We start from the raw sequence: 21,049 nt of genomic DNA on the forward strand, positions 1-21,049 counted from the left end.
CAATTAACGCTGAACGAAGAGGAAATGAGGACATGACTAAGTGAGGAAAGGACCCCAGACAAAGAACCAGCCAGAGGTAACCCCCAACCCCACATCCTGCCTTCTGTCCTCACAGCCCCCAGCTGCCCCCTCCGCTCCTGCCCTGACCCACCCTCCGGGCCTGCTCCAGCTGCTCGGCCAGCTCGCCCAGGGCCTGGCCGTGGCGCTGCCTCAGCTCCTGCACCGCCACTTCGTGCAGGCGCGTCTCCTCCTCCAGGGCCTTCTTCAGCTCCGTCACCTCCTGTTCCCTCTTGGACCTTTGATTAGGGGAAGGGGGAAGAGAACAGTTTCAGAACAGAGAAAGGCAGGAACTTTGGAGGAGCCCCTAAACAAGTGGTGGTGCTTCTGTTTATTGTTTCTCTCCAAGGATGGGGACCTCACTCTACATTCCCTAAGGGATCTGGACATGGATGCTGTGGGAGAAGTGTGGCTTTAAGGGTGAACTCTTATTCATTTATCAATACCCTGTTCAAAAGGCCCCTTCTCAGGTAAGTCTTCCTGAACTCCCTCCCATAGATGTGGCTTAGGGGCCTTCTCTGATCATGCCAAGTTACTCGGTTAAAGCATGCTTAGTTCTGGATTGAGTCTGTTCTTTGTCAACCCCCCCCCCCCCCCCCCCCGCGACTGGAAGTTTCTGCAGGCAAACCCAGGGTCTGACTCATCTCTGTCCCCAGGTTGGCTCAGAGCTGGTACTCAATAAACAACTGTTGAACGACTAAAGCTTTGTATTGATGGAGAGTTCTCACCGGTCCATCCCTCCACCGCCCCGCACATGCCTAGGCCCTGTCAGCTGCCGGGCAGTCCTGCCTCACCGGAGCTCCTGCTGTGCGTTGGTGGAGTCGAGTGTGTCCTCCAGCTCGCCTCGCAGGGCCTCCAGCTCCTCGCCCAGGTCCCGCCGCTGCTTCTCTGCCTTGGCCCTGCATGCGCGCTCGGCCTCCAGGTCTTCCTGGGCCTCCGCCAGTCCTGCTTGTGCCTCCCGCAGGGATTTGAGCAGCTGGGCCCGGGCCCCGCCCTCCTCTTCCACCCTGGGTGCAAATGAGGACCATGGAGTCAGTTACACAGGCAGGAGGGGGCAGGGGTGACTTCTGGGGGCAAAAGGACCAGATGTGGACTTTGGGGGTGACTGGTCCCAGGTTCAAACCCAGCTCTGCCCCTGGGCATGTGCTTCCAGTACTCAGAGCCTCAGTTTTCTTAGCTATAAAATGGGCATGACACTAGGCCCTGGCCGGTTGGCTCGGCGGTAGAGCGTCGGCCTAGCGTGCGGAGGACCCGGGTTCGATTCCCGGCCAGGGCACATGGGAGAGGCGCCCATTTGCTTCTCCACCCCTCCGCCGCGCTTTCCTCTCTGTCTCTCTCTTCCCCTCCCGCAGCCGGGGCTCCATTGGAGCAAGGATGGCCCGGGTGCTGGGCATGGCTCTGTGGCCTCTGCCTCAGGCGCTGGAGTGGCTCTGGTCGCAATATGGCGATGCCCAGGATGGGCAGAGCATCGCCCCCTGGGGGGCAGAGCGCCGCCCCTGGTGGGCGTGCCGGGTGGATCCCGGTCGGGCGCATGCGAGAGTCTGTCTGACTGTCTCTCCCTGTTTCCAGCTTCAGAAAAATGAAAAAAAAAAAAAAAAAAGGGCATGACACTAACAGTAATAATACCAGAGACACTTAGTAAACCCTGCCACATGCAAGCTCTTTACTCTGTAGTCTCGCTTAAAGAATTTGCCCAGCTCACATGGTCAGGGAATGGCAGAGCTGACCCGAGACACATCTCATAGCCCCCACAGCACACAGCCTCTCACAAAGAGAAGCTGAATCAAGGAACAGCACTGACTGGGGGCTGAGCAGTCAGGGGTTTATATCCCCTGCTGGGCCACATGCCTGGCAAGTGGCAACCTCTCTGAACAGCAAGCTCCTGGTCTGTGAGAGGACACCAACACCCCACTTCACAAGGTTGCGTGAGAATGGCAATAAAAATGAGTGTAAGCCCTGGCCGGTTGGCTCAGTGGTAGAGCATCAGCCTGGCATGTGGAAGTCCCGGGTTTGATTTCTGACCAGGGCACACAGGAGAAGCGCCCATTGCTCCTCCACCCCTCCTCCTCTCTTTCCTCTCTGTCTCTCTCTTCCCCTCCCGCAGCCTAAGGCTCCACTGGAGCAAAGTTGGCTCAGGCACTGAGGATGGCTCCATGGCCTCCACCTCAGGTGCTAGAATGGCTTCAGTCGCAGCAGAGCAACGTCCCAGATGGGCAAAGCATCGCCCCCTTGTGGGCATGCTGAGTGGATCTCAGTCAGGCGCATGTGGGAGTCTATCTCTCTGCCTCCCACTTCTCACTTCAGAAAAATACAAAAAAGAAAAACCCCAATAATAATGAGTGTAAAAGGCTACATGCTGTATGACGCCTCTTATTGAGAGTAGGAACGTCCTACGTGGACGAAGGCTGATGGACACTGCCAGGGACTGGGGGAGGGGGACGGAGGTGACAGCTTAGTGCGTACCAGGCCTCCTTTGGGGGCAATGAAAATGTTCTGGCACTAGACAGAGGGGGCAGCTGCACAGCACTGTGACTGTACCCAAGCTGCTGAATTGTCCACTTTAAAGTGGTTAATTTTGTTATGTGAATTTCATTTCAATATTAAAAAAATAATAAAAACCTAGGAATAAAATAATAAAAAGTAGTAGCAGACACACCAGCATTTACTGAGGGCTTAGGGTGTGCCAAGCGTTTCATGATTACCTTCTTATTTAATGCCTACACTAACCCCCATTTTACAGGTGAAGAAACTGAGGCTATAGTGGTGGGGTCAGTTGGGTGAGGTCATGTGGCCAGAAAGGGGAGAAGCCAGGATTTGAACCCAGAAGTCAGACTCGAGGGTGTGTATTCTTAAGCACAGGCACACACACACACACACACACATACACACACACACTGTGTGCCAGTGATTTTAAGAATCACTATTTTTCTCTAATCAAGGGCATCTCAGTTTGCATGAAGCACAGTGGGTCAAAAGCATCTGGAAAACTGAGCACCATATCTGGCACACAGTAGGTACTCAATAATCACGAATGGCTGTCATTATAATGATGATGACTCCTAAGCTGGTCAGACCACTTAACAAATCACGCTGACTTTGGGCTGCTCAGTGTTGAGAGGCTGAGTGAGGGAAGAAGAAATCGCACTTTCTTGCCTCTATTCTGTACCTGGAATCCTGCAAGTTACCAGACACCAGGGTCTTGTTTCACCTTTCCCTTAATGAGACAGGCTTGAACTCTCGCTCGTGCCATCGCACACTTAGACTTAGAGCGGGGGTGGTGTGCACATGGCTGGTGAGTGGCTGGCCAGGCTTGGCACCCAGGAGGTTCTCGCTGGGACGCCCCGGACCCTGGCAGGGCCAGAGCCTTGCTTTGTACCCGGCCAAGATCCCCCCACCCCCCGCACCTGGCCAGGGCTGCCTGCAGCTCCTCCTCCTTGCGTCCCAGCTGGGCCCGCAGCTCCTCCACTCGCTGCTGCTGCTCCACCATCTGCTCCTGCAGCTCTGAGCTCTCCCCATCCAGTCGCCGCTTCAGTTTCTCCAGCTCCTGGCGGCCCTTCTCCTCCTTCCGCAGGCGGTCTGGAGGCGGAAGCGGGGACCATGTGTGAGGGCCCCACCCCCACACGCGGGCCAGCCCCAATGGAGACCCACAGCCACTGTCCAGCACTTGCTGTGTAAGGCTCCGCTCAGTGTCTCCCTCCGCACCCCCTCCTCTTTCTAGCTTGCCCATCTCAGGGAGCGCCCCACGGTCCCCTAGACCCTGGGCCAGACTCCCAGACGCTGTCCTCTCCTCCTCGCCCCCAGTGACAGCCCCTGCTCCTGCTCGCTGCCTCTCTCTGCCCTGCTCTCTCCTCCCTGTTCCCACAGCGCCTCCTGGGCCAGATCCCTTGTGCTCTGGATTCTGAGTCCATAGCAAAGGACAGAGAGACAAAAAAGCCTCTAAAACAGTGAGTAGGAGGACCTGGCTCATTAATTTAGTGGGTTAGATCATCATCCCTGAAACACCAAGGTTGTGGGTTCGATTCCGGTCAGAAGTGACTAATGAATGCACAACTTCATTGCGGAACAACAAAATGAATGCTTCTCCCTCCCTTCCTTTCTCTGTCTCTCCAAAGTCAATCAACAAAAATAAATAGTGAGTGGGACAGTCAGAGAGAGACAGTGACCCAGGACACCAAAGAGAGCACAAGAGAATGGCATTGAGACAGAAACAACATAAGAGCTGAGGGGACACCCAACCTGTCTCGAGCTTTTTTTCCTGCCCCCATTTAGCGAATAGGGCCACTGAGTCCCCCAAGCTACATGAGACTGGCCTGAGGTCCCCCAGGGAGCATGTGCAGCCCCCCACCCCCCGGCCCACTGGGGGCGGGCGCTCACCCTCCATGTCAGCAATAACGGCTTCATATTTCAGTCGGAGTTTATTGAGGCTCTTGACCTTCTCCTCCTCCTCCGCGGCCTGGGAGGAGAACTCCGCCAGCCGCTCCTCCAGTAGCCTCCGCTCCTGAGGGCCGTGACAGATAGGGGCCATCAGAAGCAGCCCTGGTACAACCCCCACTGTAGGAAAGTCCTTCCTTGACCTTCCTGCCTCCAGTCCCTTCCACTCTTCCATTCTCCAGGGTCTACACACCCATCCCAACCCACCAGCCATGCCTGCTAACTGCGGTGCAGCCTCCCATTATTGGAAATATACCACCATTCCCTGACCACCATCACCCTGGTGGACCCTGAGGGTGATTCTAATCATTTGCTCTAATAAATGACACTGCAGCCAACATCCTTGTGCGTGGGTGGTAGACGTGTGTGAGTGCTGGGCCCTTGCTACCCCGTGAAGTCTGGATCACGGACCAGCAACCTCAGCTTCACGCTGGAGCTTGTCCGAGAAGCCAAATCTCAGCCCCACCCCAGACCTGCTGCACCCAAACCTGCATTTCTCAAGTGCCTGTGTGATTCCCGTGCATGTAAGAATTTGAGAAGCAACAGCCTGAATGAAGCATACATTTCAAACCATGAGCAGTTTTAGAGACTCATACAGAGGGTCGGCATGACCCTTAGAAAGAAGGCTCTAGAAGAGGTACAACACAATAGTCATAGAACTACAGGATATTCCAGAAGGCTCCTCAGCTCAGGCATCGATCCTCTGGAAAACCCGAGGTCATCTAGACTGCTCCTGGAACAGATCGGGTCAGTCCCCTGCCCCATCCCACCTCCCATAATTTTCTGTTCTCTTATGATACAGTTTATGAGTAAGTCAGAAAGTGTGATGATGTTTATTTCCTCTGGTGACTCCTCTAGCATCCCTTTCCCCATAAGAGTGCATGAACGGTTTTCTACTGATTTCGATGCCATCTCTCCGGTGCCCAACGCAGCCCTGACTGTGGCTGATTAAAGATGGTGGCAGATTCTTTGCCGTGTCCCCATCCTGGGGTGGAGTCTAATTCCCCACCTCTTGAATCTGTGACTGCTTTAAGATCAGTGGTCTGCAAACCACAGTCAGTCCGCAGGCCAAATTCAGCCCACAGCCTGTTTCCATAAGTAAAGTTTTATTGGGACACAGCCACGCCCATTCGCTTGTGAACTGTGTGTGGCTGCACCCACGCTACAATGGCAGACTGAGTGGTGGTGACAGAAATGGGGTGGCCCACAAATAATTACAATCTGGCCTCAGACGAAATGTCTGCCAACACCTGATTGACAGAATTTAGTGGAAGGGATGTTGGCTGCTTCTGCTCCCCTTTCCTGGAGCCCTGGGCTGCTGTGTCAGACGTGCAGGCTCTCCTGTAGGGAGAGAGGCCACACGGAGGAGCACAGAGACACCAGATATCCAGCCCTAGCCACCATGTGACGGTGACCACCTGGGAGGGGCAGAGGCCGGACAGAGGAGGACCTGTGCAGCCAACCCCCCAGAACAATGGGAGACAATGAGATGGTGGTTATTTTCAGCCATGCGGTTTTGGAGTGTCTTATGATATAGTGATAGGTAATGACATTCAGTAGTTGCTCAATCAATGCCTGCTTGAGTGACAATGTGACAAAGGGAGGCAAGGAGAGAGAAAGGGATCAAGAGAGACGTAACCTGACTAGGCGGTGGCGTAGTGGATAGAGCGTCAGACTGGGATGTGGAGGACCCAGGTTCAAGACCTCAAGGTCGCCAGCTTGAGTGCGGGCTCATCTGGTTTGAGCAAGGCTCACCAGCTTGAGCCCAAGGTCGCTGGCTCGAGCAAGGGGTCACTCAGTCTGCTGTAGCTCCCCCCCCCCCCGTCAAGGCACATATGAGAAATCAATCAATGAACAACTAATGAATCGCAACGAAGAATTGATGTTTCTCATCTCTCTCCCTTCCTGTCTGTCTGTTCCTCTCTGACTCTCCCTTCTCTGCCAAAAAAAAAAAAAAAAAAGAAGAGATGCAGCTCAGACTGACAGTGAAAAGACTTTAGAGGCAGGGCCAGCTGGGAACAGATGCAGAGAGGGACATGCATGCACGCCCACCACTGTGCTCACTCTCTCCCTGCCCACGGGGCTCACAGGCCACTGACCTTGCTCAGCTTGGCGTTCTGGTCCTCCAAGACCAACAGATCTTCTTCAAATTTCTTCAGCCTTGCCTCCGTCGTCACTTTCTCCAGCTGCAGCTTCTGCCGGGCCCCCTCCTCAGCCTCTAGGTGGGTCTCCAGCTCCTGCAGTGGGGAGTAAGGCGGATGAGGACCTAGGGACTGGGGGCTAGGGTGTGATGGGAAGGAGGGGGTGGAGGGGGTGGTCCACAGGCCCCCGGGCTTGTGGCTCAGACAGGCCCACTCTCCAGGCAAGGCTGGGAAGGATAAAACCCTTACTGGTCTTTCTGTTCCATTCATCAATTCAACAAGCATTTATTAAGTGTCCAGTGTGTCCCAGGCACTGTTCTAGGCACTGAGGTGAGGACTGATAAAAATCCTTATTCTTGTGGAAACTACATTCTTGTGTGTGTGTGTGTGTGTGTGTGTGAGAGAGAGAGATTTTGATCAATAAAAATAATAAATAAACATATCATGTAGATGGGCACTGTCCCCTATGACAGTGACCAGGCACATGTGGAGACTTTGGTGTGAAACCAGAAATTATGAATCAATATTATAAGCTAGGCCTGACCTGTGGTGGTGCAGTGGGATAAAGCGTCGACCTGGAACACTGAGGTCGCCGGTTCAAAACCTTGGGCTTGCCTGGTCAAGGCACATATGGGAGTTGATGCTTCCTGCTCCTCCCCCTTCTCTCTCTCTCTGTCTTTCTCTCTCACTCCTCTCTTTCTAAAAAATCAATAAATAAAATATTAAAAAATATATTATAAGCTGCCTTAACAGCCGGTAAAATTGGGTAGGGGGATCTAAACCTTCCTGTAGGAACCAGGGTCCCCTTACCCTCTTGTTACTACAAAGCCGGCCTCCTACAGCCACAACTTGTTCACTCTGTTCCTGGTGCACCCCCACGTGGCTCGCTCTCTGTGGCGTGCTATCTGCTTCACTCAGGTAGTGACTTTCGTGACTAATCAACTGCGTCCATCTCACCTGCCCAGGGTCGGGTATGGTGTGTTAGACCATCTCCATAGCTGAAGGGCAGGACCCCACACTCACCAAGCAGGGAAAGAGAAGGCAATTAAAACAGCCCTGAGCTCTTGAAATGCGGCCAGTGTAAATGAGCAACTAAATTTTTCATTTTATTTATTTTAAATTTAAAATCAGACACCCAATTAATCCCTGGAAAACTTTTAGGTATGTTGGGAATAACTTGTGTATGTAAAATGACTTTTTCAGCTGAAGAAATTATGAAATATAAGTGCAGATGAAGGCTCTGGCTAGGTGCTTCAGGGCTTAAAGCGTCAACCTGAAGTGCCAGATGTTGCGGGTTCTACTCCCCATCAGGACACGAGAAGCAGTGAATACACAACTAAATGGAACTAAGTGAGTTGATGCTTCCTTCTCTCTCTCTCTTTCTACCTTACCCCCCTCCCTCATATTAATGGGAAATAAATTTAAATGTAGATGAAGTACTGTCAATGGAAATTTAGCATCTGAATTGGGATGTGTCTTAAACATAACACACACACTAGATTTTGAAGGGTAACCATGGGAGGCAGCCAGCCTGTGAATGCAGTAGCACAAAGGCAAATGGAGCCAGGAGATAGACAGCAGAGTACTGAGGATATCACCTCAGCACCTGGATCCAGCCATGCCTGAAGCTTATACATTGTTGAATCTCTCCCATTATTTGAATCAAAAAAGTGTTCTCTCTGCTTAATCCACTTTGAGCTGTTTTCCACAAATTCATGGGCAAGAGACATTGTTTGCAGAAGCAAAGGTAGGTGGGGGAGACAGAAGGGCGGGGGCAGGTGGCCTGCGGGTACGTGGGGACCAGACCTGTATATGTTGCTGCAGCCTCTTCTTCTCATTTTGCAGCTGGCGGCTGCACTCCTCCTCCTCACCCACACGGGCCTCCAGCTCCGACACCACCAGCTCCAGCTCCTGCTTGCGGGCTGCCAGCCGCCCCCGGGTCTCCTCGGCCTCAGCGCACAGCTCTGCCTCTGCTCGAAGTTGCTCTGCCAGACGGGCGCGCTCCTCTTCCAGCTGGAGGTGGGGTGAGAGGTCACTGGTCAGCAGTGCACCCAGGGCGGCCTCCAGTGGGGCCCCAGGTCCCTCCTGTCCCCTGATCTGCTTTGCTTTTTGAGGTCCAGCCCCCGAACCCCCTCACAGCCCATCGGTCCCCAGCCCTATCCCTCCTGACCCCGACTCCCTCTGTCTTGTGCCCTCCTCTCTGTCCCCAGATCCCCAACATGCTCAGTCCTCATCCTCTCCGAATGGACACTCCCCAGCCTTCCAGCCTGCAGTCTCTCCCCCTCTGGTCCATCCTCTGCACAACCCCAGAGAGGCCCCTCTGCCATCTCACACTTCATTGGATACTCCTACGCCCAGCAATTGAACCAAAGGAAATAATAATTCAGGAAAAGCAAACAAAAAAATGCTCAAGAGACTTACCTCATCATCATTTTAAGAAACCAAAAATACTGGAACCAGTGAAAAGTCCACTGCCTATATAGCATAACCCTGCTACCTGGCTGGTCCCCTGGTCTGCCCCATCCTGTAGCCCTACCCCCTGAGCAGCTTGGCTTAGTAGGAACCAGCTCCCCAGTCAATATCCTGGCTACACCCCAGGGCCCTGTCTCCTACACATCACGCTCAACCACACTACACAGTTACGACCCTTATTTAGCTCCAATACAACTTGGCTCTAACCCATCATACCCGCTCTCCTCTCACAGCCCTGCCCCAGCACAGTCGACTCAGCCAGAAGCCACGCCCCTTGAAACACAGCTCCACTCAGAGGCCCGCCCCCACACCCGGCCCTGCTTCCTTACCTGGGTCAAGCGAGTCTGGAGCTCGGACACCTCGCGGGCACTCTGCTGCTGGAGCTCCTGAACTTTCTGCAGCTCCTGGGCACGCGCCTGTAGCACCTCATCCTGCCGTGTCACCTGCAGCAGCGGTTTCACCTAGGGGGAGGTCAAGGTGGCAGAATGGCTGGGGACTCGGATTCCTGGGTTCCAAGGCCAGCTCACCGTACACCGACTACCTGAGTGAGCTCGGACAAACACATTAGCGTCCCCATCTATAGAATGGGGATGATAACAGCCCCTGCTACACAGGGTTTTCGGAATAAGGAAGGAGTTAACACTTGTAAACAGCTCAGGCAAGGGTACATGGCAAGCAATCCTAAACGTGTTTCTTTGTTGCTAAACGAACCCTCTGTACACAAGAGACACTGGTATTCTGTAGCACAGCGTTTCTCAAAGTTCTCAGTCCCAAATCCATGGAGAGAAATGTACTTTACACAGTATCATTAGGTGACAGGCACCACACTCTTCAATAAGCAAAATGAGTTTCACAAAACCACCCTCGCCCTTGCTAAGTGGGACACACTCAGATAATTTCTGTTCCAGTGCTTTCTATTTGGCTTAGCTGTACTTGATTCTTCTCTGCTCCAGACTTTCTCTAGTCTATTATTTTCTTTTTAATTTTATTTAGAGAAATTTAACAGGGTGACATTGATCTCTACTCCCTTCTCCCCACCCCTATTATTTTCTTTTCTGTCCTGATTCATAGCATTCAACGCAGCTATAACTTTATGTTTATTTGTGGGATTCATTCATTGACTCCTGTCAACCTTCTCCTTCCAGTCCCCAACCTAGGGTAGACAAACTTTTACTTAAAGGGCCAGCTAGGAAATATATGAGGTTCTGCAGGCCATCCTGTCTCTGGCTTATGGACTCCACTCTGCTGCTTTTGCAAGAGCAGCCACAGACAATACTTTAACCAATGGGCGTTTACAAAAACAAGTGTCTATTTTTATTTGCCACTTTATCACTGTCACCTAAAAAGTTACTGGCACATAGTAGGTGCTCAATTAACACTGGCCGAGGGCGTGTAGGCTGACACCTCAGACGTTGTATTCAGAATTACACTGAAGAGCTATTTTTTTCTCCAATTTCCATCCTCCTTCCTCCTCTCCAATTCCCCATGAGGGGCACCCTGATCCCAAGCTCACAGAGGACCTGATGACCTGGCTTGGCCCCTCTGCTTGGGGTGGGCCTCGGCAGTCATGCAGTGAGTGGTCTGGATGGCTGGATGGTCACATGACTGCAGCCTGGCCAGTGAGAATAAAAGGTGGATTCTGAGCTCATTGGCCCTGGCCGGTTAGCTCAGTGGATAGAGCATCAGCCTGGCGTGCAGAAGTCTTGAGTTTGAGTCCTGGTCAGGGCACACATGAGAAGCAACATCTGCTTCTCTCCCCCCCTCCCCCTTTTCTCACTCTTCCCCTCTCGCAGCCAGTGGCTTGACTGGTTCGAGCATTGGCCGCAGGTGCTGAGGATAGCTCAGTTGATTTGAGCATTGGCACCAGACCGGGGTTGCTGGTGGATCCCAATTGGAACATATGCAGGAGTCTCTCTATTTCCCCTCCTCTCACGTAAACCAATAGAAAGAAAGAAAACCCCATGCTGGCTTGGCTGAGGGCCGGTCTCAAGCTGCTGGTGGACCCCTTGTAGGTAAGTTTGCAGGTGACCGTCATAGAGGAAACTCAAGCAGGAGACACCGAATGTTGGATAACAGACACCATTGTTTGGGCCCTTTTTGTGCAGTTAGGGTTACCTCAGCAGGCCTGGGTTGTTCAAACCTTGCTCATTCCAGACAAAGGACTGGCCCTTGCCTGGGTCCGCGAGATAACCTCCAAGCTCTTGGAATATCTACCTGATAAATGACTTGGTTTAACTGAGGATTTGGGGCCACATGGTATCAACTTGACCTCTGAAGGGGCTAGAGACCGAATAACAAAGGTCAACCACATGGGCGGTCAGCTGTGCCTAGGTGACTGACCCCAATAAGAACCCTGGACACTGAAGCTTGGGTGGGCTTCTCTCCAGTGGGCTCTACCCCACACATGTTGTCACCACCGTTTCTGAAAGGTTAAGAGCTGACTATGATGCCACTGGAAGAGACACCTGGAAGTTTGCACCAGGTCTCCCCTGAACTCTGCCACATACCTTTCTCTTCACTGATTTTAATCTGTATCCTTTCACAGTAACAAACTATAACTGTGAGTATAACAGCTTGCCTACTTTCTGTGAGTCCTTCCAATGAATCACTGGTTCTGAGGGGGGATCTTTAGGACCCTCCAACTCAGCCCTGGATCCACTTGCTCCTGCAGCTGTCCTGCACTCTTGATCCATGTTGGTTTGAGTCAGATTTTTTGGTCACTAGCTACTTACCTAAAGAACCACAATGAACAAAGATCAGGCACATTGGTCCCATTTTACAGATGCAGCCAACTGAGGCCCAAACCAAGGAAGTCACTTGGCCCAGCAGACCCGCCCCTAAGAGCCTGTCTCCTTGCTGCTCAGGCCTCCCCGCCAGGTGCCCTCACCTTGATGAAGAGCCGCCACCACTGCCAGTGTCTCAGCTTGAGGTAGGCCGCACAGTTCCGCTGCATCACCCTTAGCGCGCTCTGCTGCTGCTGCCGCTTCTGGAAGGCCCTGGAGGGGACCCGGGTGCACAGCAGAGTGGGAGCTCGGCCCTCCACGCCCTGCCACCTCCGCAACAGAGCACTCCCTTCCCACCATCAACCATTATTAAATGCCTACTGTGTGCAAGCACCATACTATTATTAGTAAATCGACCTCCTTTGCCCTGTTCCCTCCTCTGTCTCCATAGCCCCAGCCCCAATTCAGGTCTCATCGTCACCTACCTGGACCCTCACCCAGCCTCTGCCCCAGCCTACTAGACCCCATTCCATCTCTCTCTTTTAATTTTTTTATTTTTTCCTGAAGCTGGAAACGGGGAGAGACAGTCAGACAGACTCCTGCATGCGCCCAACCGGGATCCACCCGGCACGCCCCGACGCTCTGCCCACCAGGGGGCGATGCTCTGCCCCTCCGGGGCATCGCTCCATTGCTACTAGAGCCACTCCAGTGCCTGGGGCAGAGGCCACAGAGCCATCCCCAGCGCCCGGGCCATCTTTGCTCCAATGGAGCCTCGGCTGCGGGAGGGGAAGAGAGAGACAGAGAGGAAGGAGAGGGGGGTGGAGAAGCAGATGGACGCTTCTCCTGTGTGCCCTGGCCGGGAATCGAACCCGGGACTTCCACACGCCAGGCCGACGCTCTACCACTGAGCCAACCGGCCAGGGCCTCTCTTTTTTTTTTTTTTTAAGAGAACTCTTTATTTTTTTTTTTTTTACAGAGACAGAGAGTCAGAGAGAGGGATAGATAGGGACAGACAGACAGGAACGGAGAGATGAGAAGCATCAATCATCAGTTTTTCATTGCGACACCTTCATTGTTCATTGATTGCTTTCTCATATGTGCCTTGACAGCAGGCCTTCAGCAGACCAAGTAACCCCTTGCTCAAGCCAGTGACCTTGGGTCCAAGCTGGTGAGCTTTTTTTTTTTTGCTCAAGCCAGATGAGCCCGTGTTCAAGCCGGTAACCTCAGGGTCTCGAACCTGGGTCCTCCGTGTCCCAGTCCGACGCTCTATCCACTGCGCCACCGCCTGGTCAGGCCCCATTCCATCTCAGTGTGCTTCTAGAGGGGTTTTTCTATGCCCACCCTACCTGCTTATAGCCCTGTGGCTACCCGGCACCCCAGACAAGGTCCCTGCCCCTCAGCTCGCTATTTGGGAGTCCTTTATTCGCTGACCCTTCCTCTGGGCCCGCTCCAAGGGGGAGGAGATGTTCCTGCAAACTTCCCACATTCCTGGAGCCTAACACCTTTCACATCCCTCTTGGTCTACCTGGTCGTCAGGTGTTACCAGGGCCGTCCTGATCCGCAGGGCCTCCTGCTGCACTTGTAGGACCCCCATCAGAGCACATCTTGCCCTGGACTAGGACACTCTGTGCCTGTGTTCTTTCTCCCTCCAGATTGAAGTCCCTTGGGGACTGGCCAGCAGAGTGACCACCTCGACCTAGTTTACATGTGGCTTTCTCCATGTTAGCATTTTATATCATGCATCCTGGGAAACGTCCAGTCCCAGGCAAACAGGGATGGCAGGTCACCCTCTGACAGAGCCTGGCTCTTGTCTTGTCTGTGTCTTCAGCATCGCTCAGCATTGGGCCTAGCTCACAAGGGCCTCAGGGACCGTGCAACCAAGAAGCCTGGGCACCTGGTGGCTCTCTCCCTTTGTCTCTCAAGCCCTCTTAAGACCCTGGAGGTCTTGACATCAAGGGCCATCTGGTCAACCCTTCCCTGCCCAGCCTTAGCCAAAGTGACCCCAGAAGATAGTATAGTACCCACCTGCGAGCCAGGTATCCCCTGGCAGCTGCCTGGAAGGACACAATGATATCTGTGACCTTCAGGTCCCGCTCCTCTTCCAGCTGGGCCAGGACTCCCGCCCGGAAAAAAATCTTACTCTGTCCCACGCGGTAGAGGTTGGGATCCAGTTCTAGGGCCTGGATCTGTGAGGGTTGGGGGTGATAAGGAGAAGGGGTGATGACAAGGAAGGTCCCAGCCCACCTCTTCCACACCTAGGACTGTGCACACTCACACACCTGCACCTCACACTTACCATCTTCTCACAGGCCTGCTTCCCATCCATAAAGCCCTTGGGGATGGCATTGGGTGTCAGGATCTCATACCTGTAGTCAACAGGCAGGGATGGGGAGTGGAGAGTTACAGCAAATTGTCACCATGGCCAGGCACATTGGGTGCAGAGTGACAACTAGCAATAACATGACAATAACAAGAATAGTAAGAAAAATGGGCATTTGATCTTAGCCACACACTGGGCAGCACCGACGACAAAAGCTCCCACTCTGGGTACCTACCCAGGCCGACTGTGAACGTTTATTACATTGCCACCACATTTCACTGATACAGAAAACAACGGTGGGTCTCAGAATGGGAATGTGCGAATAACAAAACATAGTGGCCGATGTTTTTGAACTTCCTATGCATCAGGCCCTGAGCTAAGTGCTTCACAGCAATTTCTTTCAAATTTCTGGGTGGAACTCAGAATTAAAAAATATGTTTCATAAACATATATATGTCTGTCCTCAGAGCCTTTCCCCTGCCATGCCCTCTCCTTGGAGTTCTTTTATTTATTTATTTATTTATTAATTTATTCATTCATTTTAGAGAAGAGAGAAAGATAGAGAGAGAAGGGGGGTAGGAGCAGGAAGCATCAACTCCCATACGTGCCTTGACCAGGCAAGCCCAAAGTTTTGAACTGGCGACCTCAGCATTCCAGGTCAACGCTTGATCCACTGTGCCACCACAGGTCAGGCTCCTTGCATTTCTTATAAAATAATTTTGTAGAAAATATTTTCTATAAAATAATGTCTATTATATATACAATATACATATACATATATACACATTTGCATGTCATATATAATAGACATTTTATGGTTGGTGATTGAGAAACTTCTGTGTGTGTGTGTGTGTGTGTGTGTGTGTGTGTATCAGTTTCTCAATCACCAGGGATCTTGTTAAAATACAGATCCTATTTCAGCAAGTCTGGGTGGGGCCTAAAAATCTGCATATCTAACTAGCCGCCAGAACTGGCATTGCTGGTCCCAGGATCACACTTTGAGTAGCAAACTCCGGACCTGAACCTGTACTATTGTATACAGCAGCTACTGGCCACATGTGACCACTGAGCCCTTAAAATGTGGGCCGGGCAAATAAACTGGACTTTTAACTGTATTTAGTCTCACTAACTGAAATTTAAATTTAAAAGCCAAAGCAGTGCAAAATATTTTTTGTTGTGTGACACCCTATTTCATTGTTTTGATAAAACTAATGTGACGCTGGAAATGTAGTGTCTGAACTGTGATGCGGTGTGGGTTGTAAGACACACCGCATTTCAGAGACTTGGGAGGAAAAAAAACGTATGTACAATATCTGACTACTAGTTTTTTATACTGATTACATGTTAAAATTATCCCATGTTATAGATGTATTAGCTTAAATAAATTATCTTGTCAACATGAATGTTGTCTGCTTCTTTTTACTTTTAAAAATATAGCTATTACAGCCTTACCTGTGGTGGCTCAGTGGATAAAGTGTCGACCTAGAACACTGAGGCCGTCAGTTTGAAACCCTAGGCTTGCCTGGTCAAGGCACATATGGGAGTTGATGCTTCCTGCTCCTCCACTACTTCTCTCTCTCTCCCTCTCTTCTCTTCTCTAAAATAAATAAATAAAATCTAAAAAAAAAAGCCAGAAAACCAAAAAATAAAATATGGTATTACAAAAATTTTATTTGTATATGGGGCTTACGTTCTATTTTGGATGGATGACGCTGCTATAAACAGCTTGTATGAAGACTAATTTTATTATAATATATACCATATTGCTTTTTGCATGCTATCATTTTGTTTCATTCTATTCCAGTGCATTTTTAAAGAAAGGCCAGCCATGGCCAGTTGGCTCAGTGGTAGAGTATTGGCCCTGTGTGTGGAAGTCCCAGGTATGATTCCTGTTCAGGGCACACAGGAGAAGTACCCATCTGCTTCTCCCTTCCTCCCCCCTTCTCTCTCTCTCTCTTTCTCTCTCTCTCTTCTCCTCCTGCAGCCATGGCTCAGTTGGAGCAGGTTGGCCCCGAGTGCTGAGGATGGCTCCATGGCCTCACTTTAGGTGCTAAAAATAGCTTGGTTGCCGAGCAATGGGGCAGTGGCCCCAGATGGGCAGAGCATCACCCCATAGGGGGCTTACCAGTTAAATCCCGATCTACACGTATGTGGGAGTCTGTCTCTCTGCCTTCCCACTTCTCACTTAAGGAAAAAAAAATGCCGATTGCAACACATTGATTATAATATGACACACTATGCCCTTTCTCTATGGGAGCACACTGAGTGGGTATTGCTTGCCCATATCACAGAGGGGAAAGCCAAGGCTCACCAAACCTAAGGAACTGGACCAGAGTCCTGGCTCAGAAGTAGCAGTGGGAGACTTTGGATGCACGTAGGGTGGGTCCAGACCCGAGTGCCATGCCACCCCTCACCCCACTCACCGCTGCCGGAACTCCTGGAAGAGGATGCGGTTGGGGAAGCCTTGGCGACAGATGCGGATGCCCTCCAGGACTCCGTTACAGCGCAGCTGGTCCAGCACCAGCCGGGGCTCCAGCTTCCCAGCCTGTGGAGAGCAGGACGAACATGAAGGATCAGCGGTGGCCACACAGGGGCACCACTCATTGGAGGACCACGGCCGGCAAGTGAAACGCTGGTTAGGCAGGTAAACAATGTTTGTCAATTTTGTATGGGTCAGCCTATAATATACTGAGCACCTACTATGTGCCAGGCAGAAATCCTTGCCCTGGGGAGCTCACAGTCCAATGGGAGAGACTGACAATAAAACTGGTTACAAATTTGTATAGAGAAAATAATTACAATGAACTCATGGTTTTCATAGTATGAACTCATGGTTTTCAAAGTATAAAGACAGTAATAAAAATAAATAAATATATATATATATACATGTGTAAAACTATGCATATGCATGTATGTACATTTGCATATATACACATAGCTCTGTTTACTGGGAGGTCCTGGGACTGACACCCCAATACCATTGAGCACACCTCACATCCAGATCTTGGACTTTAAGTACCATTCTCCACTAAAAAGAATCATGGCTTTTCTTGAAAGAAGAAATGGCTGTCTATATATGTCATATTTCATCGAATATAAGTCACCATCAATAGTAAGACACACTGTTGTTTTATATACACCACGAAACAAAATTCCTATTCATTACATTCTGACAGACTATTGATTATAAGCCACATCCCAACTTCAGAGATGATAAAGTATCAGAAATAAGTGTCCTAGATTTGATAAAATATGGTGTTTACAGACATGAGAAAGGAGATGCACACACAGAGATCCACCCACCTGATAACCAGAGCAACTTTCCAAGGACAGTGTAAGCCTCAAGCACCTAATTTTGTGGTCTCATTCTCCACTTACATTGACCCTTCTCTATAGGACTTGCTCTTTGATTTTCCCAACAAGAAAACTTTTCAGTGCCCTGGGAGGTCAGGGATGGTTTCCCCAAATCTACATGACATCCTCAGCCCCAACAGCCTTCTTTCTATCTCTTGTACCGTCCATGCTCTGATCTACCACTGGACCTTTGCACAAGCTATTCTCTGTTCAGAATACCACTTATCTTCAGAGCTCAGTTGTCACCTCCTCCAGGGATCCTTCCCTGACTTCACTGAGCAGATCAGACCTTATGTAACACTCATCCATCCCTACAAATTCAATTGGACATTCATTGTAGGTGGTTAGTTGAACATCTATGTTCTGCATTAGACTATGAGAATAGGGGTTGGCTGTGCTTCTCTCTAATGTAGTACCTGGCACTTAGTAGGTGCTCAATAAAATTTAAGTCCCATGAATGAATAAATTTACCAAACAGGGCGCTCATTCTGGGAGGCGAGCAAGTCCTTCAAGGCCACACATGCAGTGGGAGGTGAGCCTGGGCATAGATGTGGCTCCAGCCAGGTTCAGAGGCCAGGCCTTACCCACTCCAGAGCCTCCCCTCCCCCACCCAGGTCACTCACCCTCTTCTCATGGTTGGGGACAATACAGCGGACGAAGCTGGGGTTGGTGTTGCTGAGTGTGGCCATGAGGCGGCTCAGGGACTCCTTGTAGAGCTGTCCCACCGTCCGGAACATGCCCCGGCGGGGGCGGCCACCCGGTGGGCCATCCCCGAGGCTGCTCACCTGCTCCAGCCCCACGATGCCCTCCACTGTGTGAAGAGGAAATCAGATGTAGGGAGAGAGGGGGGTCAGGGGTCAGTTCTGGGATACTGGGCTGGCCAAAGTTTAAGGTTCGAACTATTTATATGGCCTAGCACTTTACATATGAAAGACCTCACACAGTTTGGTAAGGTACATGGTATCAGCCCCATTGGACTGGCAGGCAAACTGAGGCTCAGAAAAGTGAAAGACTGCACTCAAGGCCACAGCTTAGAAACTGCAGATCCAGGATTTAAGCTAGGCAGTGCGAGTCCCCTCAAACCCTGACTTCTGACCCCTTTTTTCCTCAAGGACGTGATCTCCGTTTTCCTTGTCGACAGATGACAGCAACAGCAAATGCCTAGTTAGCATGTATTGCTTGCTGGGCACTGTTCAAAGCACTTTACATACTCTGGCTTATTTATGAGCCTCCTTCCCACTTTATAGGTGAGGAAACTGAGGCACAGCAAAGAGGCAATCACAAACATAGCAGAGCTGCATTGTTAGGAGCATGAAACAGGGTCCAATTAAAAATGTAACAGAGTCTGGCTTCTACGTGCAATGTGTGAAATATGTCAATCTGCCTTCATATTAAGCATTTTTCTAGAAAGGCCTGATTTCATGGTCACTCTGTTTCTCTATTGTCATTTGATGGTGTCATTTGAGCTAGTGAGAAATATCCACTCAAATTCAATGGTCAAATCACACCAATTTCTCAGGATCCTGCAGCTGGGGCTGAATCTGATGTCCTCCTGTCCCCAGTGATGAGCATCATCAGGGGTCGATCAATCTGCACTTAGGCAGGACCTGGTATAGGGTGGGGGCTCAGAGATAGCATTTTCTTCCCCAAGTTTTTTTTTTTTTTTTTTTTAACATGGACAGAGAGAGAGTCAAAGGGAGGGATAGATAGGGACAGACAGGAACAGAGAGAGATGAGAAGCATCAATCATTAGTTTTTTGTTGTGGCACCTTAGTTGTTCATTGATTGCTTTCTCATATGTGCCTTGACTGTGGGGCTACAGCAGACTGAGTGACCCCTTGCTCAAGCCAGCGACCTTGGGTCCAAGCTGGTAGCTTTGTTCAAACCAGATGAGCCCGCGCTCAAGCTGGCGACCTCAGGGTCTCGAACCTGGATCCTCCACATCCCAGTCCAATGCTCTATCCACTGTGCCACCGCCTGGACAGGCTCCTCCCCAGGTTTTAACTCTCCCTCCCACTGCCATACTTAGCTATTATCAAAAATATAATTATCAAAAAAATATATATAATTATCATTTACTAAGCTCTCATAGCACAGGTAAGAGGCTCTGGGACTCGATGTCCTGGGTTCAAATCCTAACTCTGCCACTTATTGGCTGTGTGATCTCACACTGGTGGCCTAAGCTCTCTGTGCTTTGATTTCCTCACCTGTGTAAGGTGAATAATAGAACTAACATCTGTCTCAGTAGGTGATTCAGAGGATCTTATGTGTTAATCAATAGGGGCCAGACGAGGTGGTGGCACAGTGGATAAAGCATCAGACTGAGATGCAGAGGACTCAGGTTCAAAACCCTGAGGTCAGTGTCTTGAGCGCGGGCTCACCAGCTTGAACACAGGGTTGCTGGCTTGGGCGTGGGATCATAGACATGACCCCATGGTTGTTGGCTTGAAGCTCGAGGTTGCTGGCTTGAGCAAGGGGTCATTCGCTCTGCTGTAGCCCCCTAGTAAAGGCACATATGAGAAAGCAATCAATGAACAACTAAGATGTCACAACGAAAAACTAATGATTGATGCTTCTCATCTCTCTCCCTTTCTGTCTGTCTGTCCCTATCTGTCCCTCTCTCTGTCTCTCTCTCTCTGTCTCTACGTCACACACACACACACACAAAAATAATAATCATAAGGAGGCTTTGCACAACGCAAGGCACATAGTAAGTGCTCAATAAACACCAGCTGATGTTGGCACCATTTTCTTTTTCTACTTTTGCATGCAATTCCATTAGAAGAAGGCATTGAGTCTGGAAACTGAGGAGGGAGCTGACAAGGAGGAAGAAGAAGTGTGAGAGACCTCCTCATGGAGAAAAGAGGGGACAGATGTTCAAAACCAGGTTCCCGGTGCAACAGGCCCACCCTCCTTGTCTGGCAAGTCTCACCCATCGATGCACAGCAACACCCACCCCCTGACGGAGAAATGGCAGAGCCGTGCCTCCCTGAAGATCCTGGGGGTGACAGTGGGAAGGAGCCAAGGAGAGAGAAGTGCTGGAAGCCCCCGTGTTCTGGGTGGAGAGGACAGGTGTAGGGAGATGGCAAAGAGATGGGGGGATGCAAAGGGAGCAGTATGAGATGGGGAGAGAGAGAGAAGGTGGCAGGAAGAGAAAAGGAGATGGTTATTAGTCAACAGCACAGCACAAAGTAGTAGGAAAACTTTTAAAGCCATAAACTTTTAAAGCCAGGGAGACTGTCCTGTTCACCTTTGTGTCTACCCACTGAGGGCATCAATGTGGCTGAAAGGACGAATGTCCTCTGTCAGGACTTAGTGCAGGGGTGGGGAAGCTCTCTCTCCCTGGAGGCTGAGTCTGTATCTGTTTAATTAGGTATCTCCTTCCCCTGGCTGCCAGGGAGCTCGAGCACTGCTCAGTGCTCCCCCTGGGCTTGCTGAGTTTGTCTCTGAGAGCTGTCTTATTTGCCTCTCCCTCTGGGCTGCCGGGATGCTGGGCATCCAACTCTGGGCTCAGGCCAGCCACAGTAGGGATCAATGTCAAAATGGCCGCA

At 50.8% G+C, this 21,049-nt stretch overlaps 1 protein-coding gene across 5 annotated transcripts in view; it reads right to left on the reverse strand.

The window, feature by feature from the left end:
- MYH14 (myosin heavy chain 14) overlaps positions 1-21,049 on the reverse strand; it is a 103,356-nt gene that overhangs the window by 28,608 nt on the left and 53,699 nt on the right. For all 5 annotated transcript variants that reach the window (XM_066271465.1, XM_066271464.1, XM_066271466.1 and 2 more), the window contains 12 exons: positions 18,122-18,309; positions 16,568-16,689; positions 14,121-14,190; positions 13,850-14,010; positions 11,989-12,097; positions 9,431-9,562; positions 8,436-8,642; positions 6,588-6,725; positions 4,432-4,555; positions 3,462-3,633; positions 852-1,064; positions 152-296 (listed from right to left, as the gene is read on the reverse strand). In XM_066271465.1, the coding sequence (XP_066127562.1) occupies positions 152-296; positions 852-1,064; positions 3,462-3,633; positions 4,432-4,555; positions 6,588-6,725; positions 8,436-8,642; positions 9,431-9,562; positions 11,989-12,097; positions 13,850-14,010; positions 14,121-14,190; positions 16,568-16,689; positions 18,122-18,309 (1,781 nt within the window). The remainder of the gene's footprint in view (positions 1-151; positions 297-851; positions 1,065-3,461; positions 3,634-4,431; positions 4,556-6,587; positions 6,726-8,435; positions 8,643-9,430; positions 9,563-11,988; positions 12,098-13,849; positions 14,011-14,120; positions 14,191-16,567; positions 16,690-18,121; positions 18,310-21,049) is intronic.

This window comes from Saccopteryx bilineata, chromosome 3 (assembly GCF_036850765.1).
Source record: "Saccopteryx bilineata isolate mSacBil1 chromosome 3, mSacBil1_pri_phased_curated, whole genome shotgun sequence".
NCBI classification, from domain to species: Eukaryota; Metazoa; Chordata; class Mammalia; order Chiroptera; family Emballonuridae; genus Saccopteryx; species Saccopteryx bilineata.